The 15034-nt window shown below is 36.3% G+C and overlaps 2 protein-coding genes across 3 annotated transcripts; one reads left to right on the top strand and one right to left on the bottom strand.

Moving 5' to 3' along the window:
• Nucleotides 1–66: 66 nt before the first annotated feature.
• On the bottom strand, nt 67–1783 carry LOC111805787 (GDP-fucose transporter 1). Its single transcript, XM_023691019.1, has 2 exons — nt 1480–1783; nt 67–1449 (listed from the first exon to the last, which is right to left on the bottom strand). Exon 2 carries the CDS (start codon nt 1303–1305, stop codon nt 286–288), a length of 1020 nt encoding a protein of 339 aa, XP_023546787.1. The 5' UTR covers nt 1306–1449; nt 1480–1783; the 3' UTR covers nt 67–285.
• An 8609-nt stretch (nt 1784–10392) lies between these two features.
• On the top strand, nt 10393–15023 carry LOC111805331 (26S proteasome regulatory subunit 8 homolog A). Of its 2 annotated transcripts, XR_002816654.1 has the most exons (10): nt 10393–10591; nt 11092–11189; nt 11795–12019; nt 12143–12205; nt 12298–12461; nt 12806–12962; nt 13059–13157; nt 13340–13450; nt 13531–13781; nt 14738–15023. XR_002816654.1 is itself a non-coding variant. In XM_023690358.1 (9 exons), the coding sequence occupies exons 1-9, from the start codon at nt 10393–10395 to the stop codon at nt 13669–13671; spliced, it is 1257 nt and encodes a 418-aa protein (XP_023546126.1). In that variant the 3' UTR covers nt 13672–13949. The 2 variants fall into 2 exon arrangements, 1 of the variants encoding a protein (XP_023546126.1); XM_023690358.1 differs by lacking the exon at nt 14738–15023 and having other exon boundaries at nt 13531–13949.
• The last annotated feature ends 11 nt before the right edge of the window (nt 15024–15034 follow it).

Raw genomic sequence — 15034 nt, 5'->3', positions numbered from 1 at the left:
TCAGTTTCAAAGATTAAAAAAGATACTACTAAGAACAAGCTACAATGTTTATGTCAAATGAATCCCTGAGCTAAATGCATAAAACCCTTTCATTAAAAATCAGAAGAGTAGTAGAGTAGTATACATATAAAATCCTTAAAACTAGCATGTGTGAATGACATCCCATGAAAAATACTTCATCAATAATAAGATCAAAAAGAAATATCCAATACCTAAGTTCATATAGGTTCCAAATAGCCTACTTTTTATCATAAGTAGCCAAAAATCTAAGTTCCAAGAAAAACTTCATACGGAGGAAAGTTTACCAGGCTTGCCATGATTCTCCTCGGGATCGTTATCGTTGCCTGTAGGCTTATCTGCGGTCGACGGGGCACTGCCAACTCCAGAAACCGATTGCTGATAGAGAACACCCCCTGAAATTGTGAAAAGGAGGCAGACCAAACCAAATGGATTCGCGTGCTTATCCCAAATAACGACATTGATAGCAACTGTTAAGAACTTATTAACGACACCAGTAACCGTGAAGGCAGTCGCTGAAATCGCCTTTCGTGCCGCAAAACCAAAGAAGCTTATGAGGAAACCAAATACACAAGATAAGGATACTGCATAAAATGCATCATATTGAAACCAATCTCCTTTACTTGAACCTAAGGCAGAGAAAACATCAACATACTCTCCAGTGATGAACCAGAACGCAGGAGCTAAGATCAAGGAAATTAGATTATTGTAAAGCACAAAACCCCATGTGTTCAGTCCAAGATTTGTAACCATATGTTTGATGTAAACCATCTCAGTAGTAATTGTCACCAAATAAGCAAATGCCCATGAATAAGCAGTCAAAGTAAATGCAGAATCTGTAGCTACATACCCAACAGCTCCCCCCAAAATGATCAGCAGCGATCCAAACGTGAGTTTAGATGGACAGGGTTGGTGTCTAAACGCGGTATCCGCAATGGCAACTAAAAGGGGAGTGCAGGATCTGAACACTATGAAGGTATCCACATTAGCATGACGAAGAAGATTTGTGTTGGTAAAGATAGCTAGATAGAACACAAACGCGGCAGGCAAAAACTTCTTAGCAGTTGCATATATAAAGGGATCATGATGCAAAAACCCAAGTTTCCCTAAAACCCAAACTCCAACAGCAGAGGTTAGATACTGCAGAGCCGTCAAAAGGCCAGGATAGTTAAATTTGGTAATGGCGAACTTGTTTATCACAGCAAGCAAGCTCGAACAAAGCGCATAACCAATCACAAGACCGCTGGTTGTGAAGTACTGTTTCGAATCCAATCGAATGGAAGACATTGTTCTAGTATATACTCAACGAAAATCAACGCCCAAACTTCCTTAACTCAAGAACAAAACAAAAAGAATCACGGTGGCATACGGATCAAGATCGAAAGAGAAATCAAAGCACAGAATCGGAGATACTTATCCAGATCCTCGAATACATGAAAATCCAGATAAACCAAAGGGAATTCTCCACAAATTCAAAGTAAATGGTAAATGGTGATAAGAGGAGGTTCGGATTACCGACAAAATTTGGTAGAACGGATCTGGAACAAGAATGGATGGAAATTTTGTAATCGTACAGATGCGCCAATGATGTTGCAGCGGAATCAGAAAAATCCAAAGACCCAATGAACACGGAGACAGCCAAATGGGTGTGGAGCCGAGTGTCTGAGGCTCGAGAGAGAGGGATCTGATCTTTATTTGAATGAATTACAGAGACAGAGAAATGAGGAAATCACAGGGAACTGCTCACAGAGGAGAAATCAATGGGGATGGTGGAGATGACAGAATGAGGCCCACGTAAAGCCCATTACCTCGTGGGAAATATCTCACATGTAACGACGTCGTATGGCGTTTATTTCTAGAATTACAAATTTAATATAAATTTCCAATTTTATTCTTTTCTCTCAACTTTTTACAAAACATAAAATTCAAATTTATTTATTTTTGAACTTATTATACATTTTTTTTATAATTTAATAATCAAATAAACATAAATTCCAAATATTTTAAAATTAAATTTTATTTATCGTTTAAAAAAATTTAAATATTTAAAAATGAGATTAAACAGTTAGAAACATGTATGCATGCATACATGTGGGCGTGTATATATATATATATATAAAAGATCGGGTTGAACCCAACTAATCCAGTTTGGGTTGAGTTATCTGATTTCACCGATGGACGCATACGTAAGCATTTGTTTCATGCTTGTTTGAGTAATAGTAATGAGATTCTCGACTATCATGTTAAGAATAGCTAGAATTTTTCGAAGAAGACGTCATTTGTTTGATGAGAAATAAGAAGGAATATCGAAAATTCAAGTAGCTGAAGCTAAAACAGCTACTTTCGAAGTAACAGAAAGAAAAGCAACAATTGGAGCGGGAGAGTCGAAAAGAGGATTCCTCACTTCTTTCTCTCGTTCAAAATCGTGTATGAGACTTTCATCTCGCACGACCCCTAAGCTAAACTTATGTAAGTTAAGCTGAGTTCAAATAAATGAAAAGTTTATGGGTTGATTCGGTTCGTGGGTTTCTCTAAATTCTTTAACCCGTTACGTATCGTCGTTAGCCTCACGGTTTCAAAACGTGTTTGTTAGGGAGAGATTATCACGCATCTGTCACGGAGAGGTTTCCACACTCTTATAAAGAATCTTTCATTCGCTTCTCTACCAAACGTGGGATCTCCGATATACATATATTTATTTTAATTTTATTTAATTTCATAATTATCTTTCGAATAAATGTACGTATAAACATTTTATTATGAATTCAATTGTCCCGAGCTAAACTTCAAATATTTTATGATTGAGTTGAGTTGTGTTCATCTAAATACTTTAGAAAGCTCATTATGAAGCATGTGACATGGATCCGAGACTCTCGAGAGCATGAAATGACATATAAACTACCGATATATACGAATAGACATATACATCGTTTAGTTACTTCAACTTAAACACTGCTTTATCTCTAGATATCTCATATCCCCTAAAGAAAAACCCTTCTAATGATTATATCGTAATACTCAGAAATTTGACAATTAGGGTTATGCAGCTGGAGCGTAATCATAACCTCCATCATCATCATCGTCATCATCTCCTTCTCGTTCTACGACAGGCGCTAAAGCAGTAAATTCTCTACAGTACTTGTTATACTCAAACGAATTGTTCTTCGTCATCGAAGCAACAGACTCAGAAACGAGAGCCATGTTGAAAGAGAGCGAGAGAGGTTTAAGAGTTTCGATTGAGTTACGAGTAGAGGACGGGGGCGAAGGGGTTTAAATAGGGAGAGAGTGGGAAAAGGTGAGGTATTAGGGCACAAGGAATACACGAGGAAGATTGTGGGTAATGGGTAACAAAGAGTGTCCAACACCAACTCTCATGTGGATTTGGCACTTTTTCAATGAACAAGGCATAGAAAATGGTGTGTTTAACGCATTGCCCACGTTTGTTCATCAAGTGGGCTCATAAAGGGACATGGAGAAAGAGATTCGTAGCATATTTTTTGAAGGGAGCTTCAAAAGGAAGCTGGTGGGATGCTTTCTTTTACCCAAATTATGTGATCATTGTTTCGATCGCTTGTGACCAAATATACGAGATTGGATATTATGGAGCTTGTTCGTTGTCTCGTATTGATTTGATAGTAAGGATAATCATCTTCATTATTGGTACGAGATGTTTGGAATGAGGTAAGAAAACGAAGTTAGGAGTGTTGTTATGTGAGATTTCACATCGATTGGAGAGGAGAATGAGTACGAGGACGACGCTCGGACCCAAAACGGTTGGAGAGGGGAACGAAACATTGTTTATAAGGGTGTGGAAATGTAATGGCCCAGATCCACCGCTAGCAGATATTGTCATCTTTCCTCTTTAGGCATTCTCTTTCGGGCTTCCCCTCAAGGCTTTAAAACGCGTCTGCTAGGGGAAGGTTTCCACACCCTTATAAACGGTGGTTTGTTCTCCTCCCAACAAATGTGGGACATCATAATCCACCCCCCTTCGGGGCCCAACGTCCTCGCTGGCACTCTTTCCTTCCTCCAATCGATGTGGGACCACGCCCAAATCCACCTCCTTTGGGGCCAGTGTCCTTACTGGCACACCGCCTCGTGTCTACCCCCTTCGGGGAATAGCGAGAAGGCTAGCACATTGTCCGGAACCTGGCTCTGATACCATTTGTAACGCCCCAAATCTACCGCTAGCAGATATTGTCTTCTTTGGGCATTCCCTTTTGGGCTTCCCCTCAAGACTTTAAAACGCGTCTGGTAAGAGAAGGTTTCCACACCCTTATAAATGGTGGTTTGTTCTATACTTGTTTTAAAAACTTTGAGGGGAAGCCCAAAGAGAAAAATATATGCTAGCGGTGGGTTTGAGCTGTTACAAATGTTATCATAGCTAGACCTAGGTGGTGTGCCAGCGAGAACGCTGGACCCAAAGGGGGTGGATTATAAGATTCAACATCGATTAGAGAGAGGAATGAGTGCCAACGAGGACGTGGGCCCCAAAGGGATGGATCGTGAGATCCCACATTGTGTGGAAACTTCTCCCGAGCAGACGCGTTTTAAAAACCTTGAGGGAAAGCTAAAAAGAAAAGCTCAAATAGGACAATATCGTACTTTTGTGAAAATTTATGTAGAGAGTTCATTGTCCCTAACATCTTGATTGTATGCTAATTTGGTTAATGCAACGACTCAAGCGCATCACTAACAAATAGTGTCTTATTTGTACTCGATTTTATACTTAAGCTCACTCGAGTTNGGTTTTTTTTTTTTTTTTTTCTTTTCATTTTAAAGAACTCATATTGAAGAGAAATATTGTCTTTCCTTTAAATATCACGTATCCTTCTTCATTCTAGAACCTAACGTGCGAGGACTAATATTCATATCTTCTACATCTCAATAAAGCTAAGATAATGTTTAGGCGTTCGTTTGTGTATGTCATCTTAGGTTGACTTTAGGATATGTTTCGAGAATGATTTTGAAATAGATAAAGTTACTCGAAACATACTTTTAATCATTCAAATTGACGAAAATACCCTTGCAAGCTAATTCAAAAGGCATTTGACAATGAAGAGAGACTCTTGAGAACGTAAAAGGGCAAATTATCATAGATATCTTCGGAGTACAAACCAAATGTATATATATACAAATGGGTCATTTTTCAATTATCTATTTCTATCTCATATTACGGAAAAAGACAACAAAACTCTTAGTATCTGTCTAATGGTCATTTTATTTCTGATATAAACTAGACAGTTGAGGTTTCCACACCCTTATAAAACAAGGACGCTGGGCTCGGAAGGGGGTGGATTGGGGGCGTCCCACATCGATTGGAGAAGGGAACAAGTGTCAGCGAGGATGTGAAAACCTCCCCCTAGCAGACACGTTTTAAAAACTTGAAGAGAATCCCAAAAGGGAAAAGAGGATAATATCTGCTAGCGATGGACTTGGGTTGTTATAGTGTTGGTCTATGCAGATAATCTTCACTCATAGAAGTAGTTCGAGACAATTAGGTTATATAGTCGTGTCGCGAAAGTTGTCAGAGAATATCAAAGTCATCAAGTGTCGAATACAAACTTATCAGCGTACAATACAATATGTCTTAGCTAATTGCACTGTATATACTACAACGGTCTTGTTTTTCATGAAGTTTTCTTCTTTCTACGCTCGAAGACTATATTCGTATCTTCAACTAAACCTATAATTTATCTCGTGAAAACAGTCAAATTCAATAATTAAAATGTACCTTATCTTAATATTATATATAATATGATGATTTGGGTAAACATATTGTATATAACTTTATTTTAAAATTATAAATTTGGAACTAATTAAGAAACTTTTTTTTAAAAAATAACTTTGTGATATTTACTTTAATGCCAAATTCCAAAACTTTACTTTTCAAAAAAGTATATATGTATAAATTAATTCAGAATTAATTGTTTAATTAGTAATTATTTAATATTATTTTATAGTGGTGGATGAAATTAAAAAAGAATTAAATAATTTACGCTTTTTAGTCTTAAAATTTTCCAATTTATAATTATTTTTTCATAATTTTTTTTGAAACGTTTAAATGTTTAGTCAAATTTCTATTTTAATTATTTTTTAAAAATTTAAAAAACAAGTAGCTAAAAACGCACGTGCTTGAATAAAGATCCAACAAAGTCCCTTTCACGAATTTTAATTCGGTCGATACAATTATAAATAATAAGACATTATTTTATAACAGAACGTAATGCATACAATGCATGAACGATATTTATCCAAACAGAACGTAGGGGAAGACATAGGTTGATACATTTATGAACGATTCAAGGGGATCGACCCTAACTCGTTATGCCAATTTTCTCGATCACCCCATCATATCTCCATTCTCTCCCCAAAACCCTAATTTTTCAACAATGAAAACAAACCCGCTACCCTTTCTCCCACTTCGTAGTCACCGCCACGGTCGTCAGTTCAGATCTCTTATCGAAACTCAAGCTGCCGGAGCAAAGTCGTAGCCATCGTCGTCATCGTCGTCACCATCTTCTTCGACCATCGAAACGGGAGCAATATAACCACAATCACGTCTCTCACGGTAGTCATGTCGACCAGCTCCGTGGCTCGTCAACCACGAAGCCATAGGCTTAGAAATGGGAACCATGTCAAAGAAGGCTAAAGAAAATGAGTTGAGCGAAGAGCTTTTGAGAATAAGGTGTGGTTTAGTAGTTTATATATAGGGAAGGATGAAAAGAGGGGAGGGGTTGGGTTATGAGTGGGCTCGTTGGTGGCGCAAGGTGGGCACGAGCCAGAGTGAGGGGCTCGTGATGGTGCACTTGAGTGCCCAACGCCACCCACCAATGGCGTTCAGTGTTAGTTTAGCCACGTTGGATTCAAGTTGACATGTCATCAAACACGTGGAACGACAAGTTTTTTTCCACAAACAAATCCCAAATGAAAGAATCTTGAGAAAAGAACCATTTATATGAAGATAAGAATAGAATATAATCTATGTCTTTTGCAACAAATGTGAATCAAAACATGTAGAGATATTGTTACGAGAGAGAGCGGAACTTGCAACCTTGCAACGTGGCGTTGACCATAGACGAGTTATGTCCAATAGCCGATTTGACTGTCGGGACACTATCGATGAGTAACCTAATACCCACTAAGTACAAATCGTGTAGACATATTAGAAAAGCTTTGACACGTACTCTCATATAAAAATGACTCGTGTAAGTATGTAAGTATTGGTTTTAGAATATGGATTCAACTTTCGTTAGTGGCCGACAATGACAACGACAGAGCGAGGACAAATGAAAGATAACTCCATAGAAGGAAAGGGAATATGGTAAAGTCAAAGGGTCAAAATTCCTATATGTAAACCGTCGGGAACTACTGCTCGATCGGAAATAGGTGAAAGGCTTGAGCCTACCTATCCTGATAGGACCTCATAAAGGAACGTGAGTGAGAGGTTCCATATTGCTGAGTCAAAGGGCAACATTTTTGTACGTGATCGTAGTATGTCGTGCTCGTCTTTTATCAAAAGTATCTTTTTTTTTTCTTTTTAGGAACATGGTCAACCTTACACACAAAATATATATATATATATATATATATATATATATTATTTAAGGCATATTCTTGGAATTAAGAAAAAGAAAAATTAATGAAAATATTTTATTAATAAGGAAATGAAAAATTAATAAATGTTTGCTAGAAAATAATATTTATTTTTACTTTTTAGTTAAATTTATTTTTTAAGATACATATTAAAATTTATGGAACAAATTGAAAGTAAATTTAGTAATAATAATAATAATAATAATATTTTGAAATTAAATTATATTCCAAAGTAATATTTTCTAACAAATAATTTTAATTATTTTAAAATTTGAAATTGTTTAAAATATTATAATTCTAAAATACTTATTTAATTAATTACGATTCTATTTTGGTTCCGACAAATTATAATCCCACGTCTCTAGCTTACCTCGTACTAATAATTGAATATTATATTATTTGACTTTTAATTAAATATTAAAAAAAGAATTTAAACAATACAAAATTCCAAATATTAATTTGAAACCTTTTGACTTTGAGGGCTAGAAAGCAATAATAATGAAGAAGTATGCATGTGTGTATATTATTATTATTATTATTATTATTATTTAATTTTAATTTTAATCCACGGGGAGTCGAGCTGCATTGACTTACTCGAACCCTAGATTTTGTATAACTGATAGCTCTCTTCTTTAAAGCTTATGTCGTAGAACTCGACACTAGGTTACTGACCTATCTTCTCCTCGTTTTTTTGTACGATATCACTCGACGTAAAAGATAACCAAGTGGGTTGCACCGATATCAAAAAATTCACGTACTATCACTTATTTTGTTGAGAAAGATATCGAGAAGACCCTTGATCTGTCCGAGCTCCCGTAGCCTTCTTTGTTTAGTCCGTTTATCTTGAATATAACGTACTAAAATTCAAATATTCAATGTAATAAAAACTATATGGTTTTAAATATATCGTAGGACGATAATAAGTAATAGCTGAAAAGATAATGAATTGATAATAATAAAGAACAACAACAAAGTATATTTCTTAATGAATTCTCTCGTTTTCCAAAAGACGAGACTTATTTGTTTAAAGATAAAAACTAAAAACAAAATGAATATTCATCTGTTCTGTTATTTTTTATTAGGAAAAATTTAAAACGATAAAGTTATACTCAACTCTCGTGTAATAATTTATCCATGAATCAAGCAGCTGGAGCGTAATCGTAAATTGGATCTTCATCATCACCATCATCATCGAAGCATGGCCTTAGATAATATGAATCGATACTGTTACGATCTTCTTCGGTGTTCATCTTTGTAGCATAAATAATGTCGAGATCAGTACCGTCATCGTCTCCTTTATATGAGTTGTTTACGTTCCAACGAACTGCAATCTTGAAAACGATAGACATTATTTTTAGTAGCGAAGAGAGAAAAAAAAAGATCGAGATTTGAAAGTTGAAAAGGGATGGAAATATTGGAAGCATTGAGTGAGGTATTTATAACATCCAAGGTGAGGATGAGAAAGAATGAGAGGTTGACTTTTATTTTTCAACCCGACATTAATTGAGGAGTCAACGTTTAATTTAATTTTTAAAAGTCAATGTGAGGAATTTGTTTTTTTGTTTACATTAAATAAAAAGCCAATAAGAGTATAAGGTCATGGATTAATGCTTTTAATTTGAAAATTAAATCAATGAGTTGGATTCATGCTTTTCATTTTTTTATTTTTACGATGAGGTTTACGATGATGTACACTTGACTTAAGGGCTCGAGCATTTATTCTTGAGTAAACTAGGTTGGTTAATCTCGTATACACGGGATGCAGCCTCTAGTTTGTTCAACTTGTACATTGGATTGATCTTTAGTTTGTTGATCCTGTATGTTGGATCTACCTTTGCAACAGCTACAGTTCACTGCTAAAAGATATTGTTCGTTTTGACCCATTATGTATAGCCATCAACCTCACGATTTTTAAAACGTGTATACTAGGGAGAGGTTTTCACACTCTTAGAAATAATGTTTCATTCATCTCTTTGATTGATGTGGGATCTCACAATCCACCCCTCTTGGGAGCCTAGTGTCATCGCTGACACACTGTCCAATGTCTGGCTATGATACTAATCCAAGCCCACCGGTAGTGGATATTATCTGTTTTGATATGTTATTTATTGTCATCAGTCTCACGATTATAAAATACGTCTACGAGGGACAGATTTTCACACCCTTATTATCTATTTTGAGAGTTTTTCGTGGGTCGGTAGACTTGGACTTCCGATAACTTTTGACTAACCCCGATTGGCTTAGACTTTCGGATTTAAGCCTAATTATTTGGATTTGGGTTTCACGGCTTGAAACCCTATGGATTTAGGTTTTGAGCCAAATTTATCTAGAGCTCGTTTGATTTTTGACCCAATTTGGCGGACTAGATTTATCAATTAAACGACCATAAATAAGACGGGTGACATTATATAAAATTTACCATAATTTGAGACACTTGTCAATTTGTGATTGGTTCCAAATTTAACTCATTATTTGATAGATGATGTGATTGACCAAAATTTCTCATTCAACCATTGGCTCAATTTATTAACAATATTCCAAAATAATAATAATAATAAAAGGATTGACATTACAAATAAAATTTGGATATACTGGCCCAAGACTACATGGGCCGAGGCCTTGTGTATTGGGCTTCCGAAAGGCCCATCACGAGAACAAATGAAAAATGTTGGCCCAGTTCTGTTCGTATATAAATACCTCTCTGTCTCTCTACAATTTCTCCGATTCGAATCACTGAAAGAGAAACAAAGTAGTTCAGGAAGCACCTATAGTATTTCAATGGCGACGATGGAGTTGGACACCACGCTACCGGCGGCCACACTTGAAGAGACGTGCTCCGCCAAGCTGGCGGCGAAGCAAGGCGAAGGTCTTAGGCACTATTATCTTCAACACATTCAGGACCTCCAGCTTCAACTCCGCCTGAAAACTCACAATCTCAATCGTCTCGAAGCTCAGCGAAACGAGCTCAACTCTAGAGGTAACAGTGATTACTCAACAGTAACTCTTTTGTCCAAGTCTAGTGTTTGGAATTGTAATCGCTGGCAGTTTTATAAATTTTTGACGGAGAGTTGTCTTGATCGGGTTTAACCTTGTCAGATCAACGATGAGTTGAATTTTTGTGTTATTTTCGTGTAGTGAAGTTTCCTTTTCTTGGAGCGTGGAATGTTTTTCTTCAATTGTTTTCAATGTTTCAATGAAACTTGAAGTAAGAAACTGGCTACGATTCAAAACTAGGGTTCTTGGTGCTTTTAAAGCAGGACATGAACAATTTTTTTCTTTGTTATGCGACGTAGAAATGTGGAATAGTTAGCTGAATCTACCAGACTACTTGAGTTTTTGTTAGATATCAGTACGGTTCGGCAAATCATTTCTTGCATTCTTTGTTACGATCGGGAATGGTTTGGGATTATATTTGTTGATGCTTTAGCTCTTGACTCACATTTGATAGAACTAGTTGTGTGGGTTGAAATTGTGTAGTGAGGTTGCTTCGTGAAGAACTTCAGCTGCTTCAGGAACCTGGATCGTACGTTGGCGAAGTGGTCAAAGTCATGGGAAAGAATAAGGTTTTAGTGAAGGTTAGTGATTATTCGAAAAGTAACTTATGTTTTCCCTGAAGACGTAACCACTAGTTACATCCACATTTCGGTGTGTGTTATCTGTACCAAGCTATCCATATTAGTTAATAATGGATGTACAGGTGGTGATTCTTATTGTAAGAAGTATTATTCTGAAGGGGTTTTAGTGCTAGGGTTTTCCACACAAAAGTGATTGGTAGAATTAATATTGTTTATTGTAAAGCAAATATGTGGTTGGCAACTTCTGTTTATAACGTTTATATCAACTTTGTGCAAAATTATCTCACTTGTATAAACCATGTTTGTTTTGCATAAAGAATTTAGGTTGTTTTGAACAGAAGTTTAGTTTTAATTCTCCAAATTTGCATTCTTTGGGACGGGGCAATATGGTTTCCAAATTATCTAATTTTTTTCAATAACCACAGTATGACGTTTTCCCCTGTTCTGAGGATTGTGCGTCACATTAAGCTTGCAGAGTGTTTTCTGTTTCTAGTAATTATGACTCCACGGGTACTGTAGGTTTTGAGCTAGGATTCATAATGTGAAGCTATAGGTCACAGGTGCCTGCTACATTTCTTTTTTGACTTCTCCCGTTTTCTTTACAGGTGCATCCAGAAGGGAAATATGTTGTTGATATAGATAAAAGCATTGATATCACAAAAATCACCCCATCAACTAGGGTTGCTCTTCGAAATGACAGCTATGTTCTTCATTTAGTTCTGCCAAGCAAAGTCGATCCATTGGTGAATCTTATGAAAGTTGAAAAGGTCCCTGATTCTACTTATGACATGATTGGTGGTCTTGATCAGCAAATTAAGGAGATAAAAGAGGTATCTTTCATCAGTTTGTGTTCCCTGATTTACCTTCATTGCTTGTAGGATGTTGATAAAGTCTATCGTGAACTTGTGTTAGAAACTTGTAATCGTTGTGTCATATTTTCCTATTGAATTCAGGTCATTGAGCTTCCAATCAAGCATCCAGAATTATTTGAAAGTCTTGGAATAGCTCAACCAAAGGTAAAGTCTAGTGTGCAGCATGAACTGCTTCTAATTGCTGATTTGTTTTCCCTCTAATCTCACTCATATTTTCGTTCTTAAATCATGCGTAGGGTGTCTTGCTATATGGCCCTCCTGGCACTGGGAAAACTCTTTTAGCTCGAGCAGTTGCACATCATACTGATTGTACTTTCATCAGGGTTTCTGGTTCTGAGTTGGTACAGAAGTACATTGGAGAGGGTTCTAGAATGGTTCGAGAACTTTTTGTGATGGCCAGGTCTGTTTCGAGTTTATTTTAGTATTTGTTTTCAACAATTGAACGTCTTGGATTTTGATTTAAGTTTTCCTCTATTATTGTTATTCTTTATGCTCTATGCTTAAATTGCTTGATGAAATATCCCTCAACCACCTAAAGAATAAGTAATAAATAAATAAAAGTTATAATTTGATTGTTATCCATGCTGTCAATGGCGGATCCTTATATTCACTAAAAAAATGGATGGAATGAATGTAATTTTCTTGACTTCTACGATGTTATTACTTCATGCTTCTCTTCCTCAGAATCAGATGTATTTTTTTACTGTCAACTTATGAAACACATTTTTTAATACCTTACTGCAGGGAACATGCTCCATCTATCATTTTCATGGATGAAATTGACAGTATCGGGTCGGCTCGTATGGAATCTGGGAGTGGTAATAGTGATAGTGAGGTGCAGAGAACAATGCTAGAGCTTCTTAACCAGCTGGATGGATTTGAAGCATCGAACAAGATCAAGGTTAGTGTAGCTGGCTTTGTAGACTTTCTTTATAAGAAGAATTAGACGAACGTTACGATTGTTGTTTTGGTGTACTAACTACCAGTGTATCAACAGGTTCTGATGGCCACAAATCGAATTGATATTCTCGATCAAGCTCTTTTGAGACCTGGACGAATAGATAGAAAAATTGAGTTCCCAAATCCTAATGAGGAGGTACATAACAATGTTAAATGTCATTGGTGAACAGTTTCCTCTTCAGTTCCTAAACGTTTTTCTTGTGTTTCTCTTTAATAACTTTTAGTTTTGTATCTTATCGGATATATTCGAATACAAATTGTTTGTATGAAGTCTATTTTAGTATGATTACATTTCGGTATTATATTTCTGTATTGCAGTCACGTTTCGATATCTTGAAAATACACTCAAGAAAAATGAATTTAATGCGGGGGATTGATTTGAAGAAGATTGCTGAGAAGATGAACGGCGCATCCGGTGCCGAACTTAAGGTTCGTTAGATTTTTAAGCAAGACTCTCCTGTTTTCTGCTTCAAGTGTTCTTCAAATACTGATCTCTCGTTTATTTGCAGGCTGTTTGCACAGAAGCTGGAATGTTTGCTCTAAGGGAAAGAAGGGTTCATGTGACACAGGAAGATTTCGAGATGGCGGTTGCAAAGGTAATGAAGAAGGATACAGATAAGAACATGTCGCTGCGAAAGCTCTGGAAGTAGTAGATCGAAGTTACCGTTCTACTCGACCCCATTTGAGTACCTATCCCTGTTTGGGAATCAAAGGACGCGCCATTGGCTGTGATAGCAATTCAAAAGAATCTTCCCTCCATGTAAGTTTCTCTAAGCCCTTACACTCAAAACGCGTCTTCCTATTCCCCTGTTTGAAAAGTGTAATTACTTTAGAGGACCCTCTTGAGCTGTCTTATACATTTTTTCCTGAAGGGCATTTGTACTTTCTTGTCCTCATTCTTCTACTTTCCAGGTCTTCGGTTGAAAAATAGCAGCATCTTNCAGCATTTTTTTTTTTTTTTTTTTTGTTCGTTCGTTCGTTCTCTTTTCTCGGGTATGAAAATATTGATAAAATGTTAATGTGAATGTGAATGGATAATTTTTGTTTTACAATATTCGACCCCTTGTGTCGATGCTAAGCCTATAGAGATGTCGATGTCGATGTCGATGATCATCTAATTCCCGGGATACAAGTCTTTTAAGTTTTCTTCCTTAGAAATAGTATTTATTCAACTTTGTTTTGCTGTAGTGTCACAGGCCTTGAGAATGACACCCTTTGACCTGGTCAACTATACACTAAAGATAAATAGGGATGATACTTTTGTGAAGACTTGGCTATTAATTATTGTATGTTAATTGCATGTGGGTTTGGTCAATTTTGAACATGCATTTTGTCATTATTAGGCGTCTTACGTCCATTGCCCTTTTTAAGGACAAAACCTTTTGATTGGTAAATCATTGGGTCAAAAAGCAAATGTTATGGAACATAAATACACTAAAGTAGTTTAATCTTTAAATACCATTAAGAAATTAGAGGTTGAATCTTCAAACCCGCACTCTTAGATCGGTGATTGAATGTCCAAATCTTTATTTACTCTCGATTAAGAGATCATGTTAGATTTTCGTACTCTCACTTACTTTCGATTAAGAGAGCAATAGTTGAATCTCCTTACCTTTACTTACTCTCGATTAGGAGATTAGAGCTCAGATTTAATCTTTGTATACTCACTTACTGATCAAAGGTTGAACTCCTAAACTTCACTTATTCTTTATCCAGAGATCAGGTTGAATGCTCGATTAAGAGATCAATGGTTGAATCTCCAAACCCTCCTTTACTCCCAACTAAGAGAACATGGGTTGATCGTCCAAATCCACTTGCTTTCGAAATAAGAGATCTAGTTAAACTTTTGTACATTCGCTCACTTCTAGTTAAGATATTAGAAGTTGAATCTCCAAACCGAACAAAGAGATTGATAGGTGAATGATTGTTGGTGAAAAAGCAAAATAATAAATTATGGTATGGATTGCGGCCTCCCATCTAACTGCATGAAGATGATTGAATTTATTTTGCCTT

The sequence above is a fragment of the Cucurbita pepo genome, chromosome LG11 (genome assembly GCF_002806865.2).
Source record: "Cucurbita pepo subsp. pepo cultivar mu-cu-16 chromosome LG11, ASM280686v2, whole genome shotgun sequence".
Taxonomy (NCBI): domain Eukaryota; kingdom Viridiplantae; phylum Streptophyta; class Magnoliopsida; order Cucurbitales; family Cucurbitaceae; genus Cucurbita; species Cucurbita pepo.
This window is presented reverse-complemented; position numbering and strand designations above follow the sequence as displayed.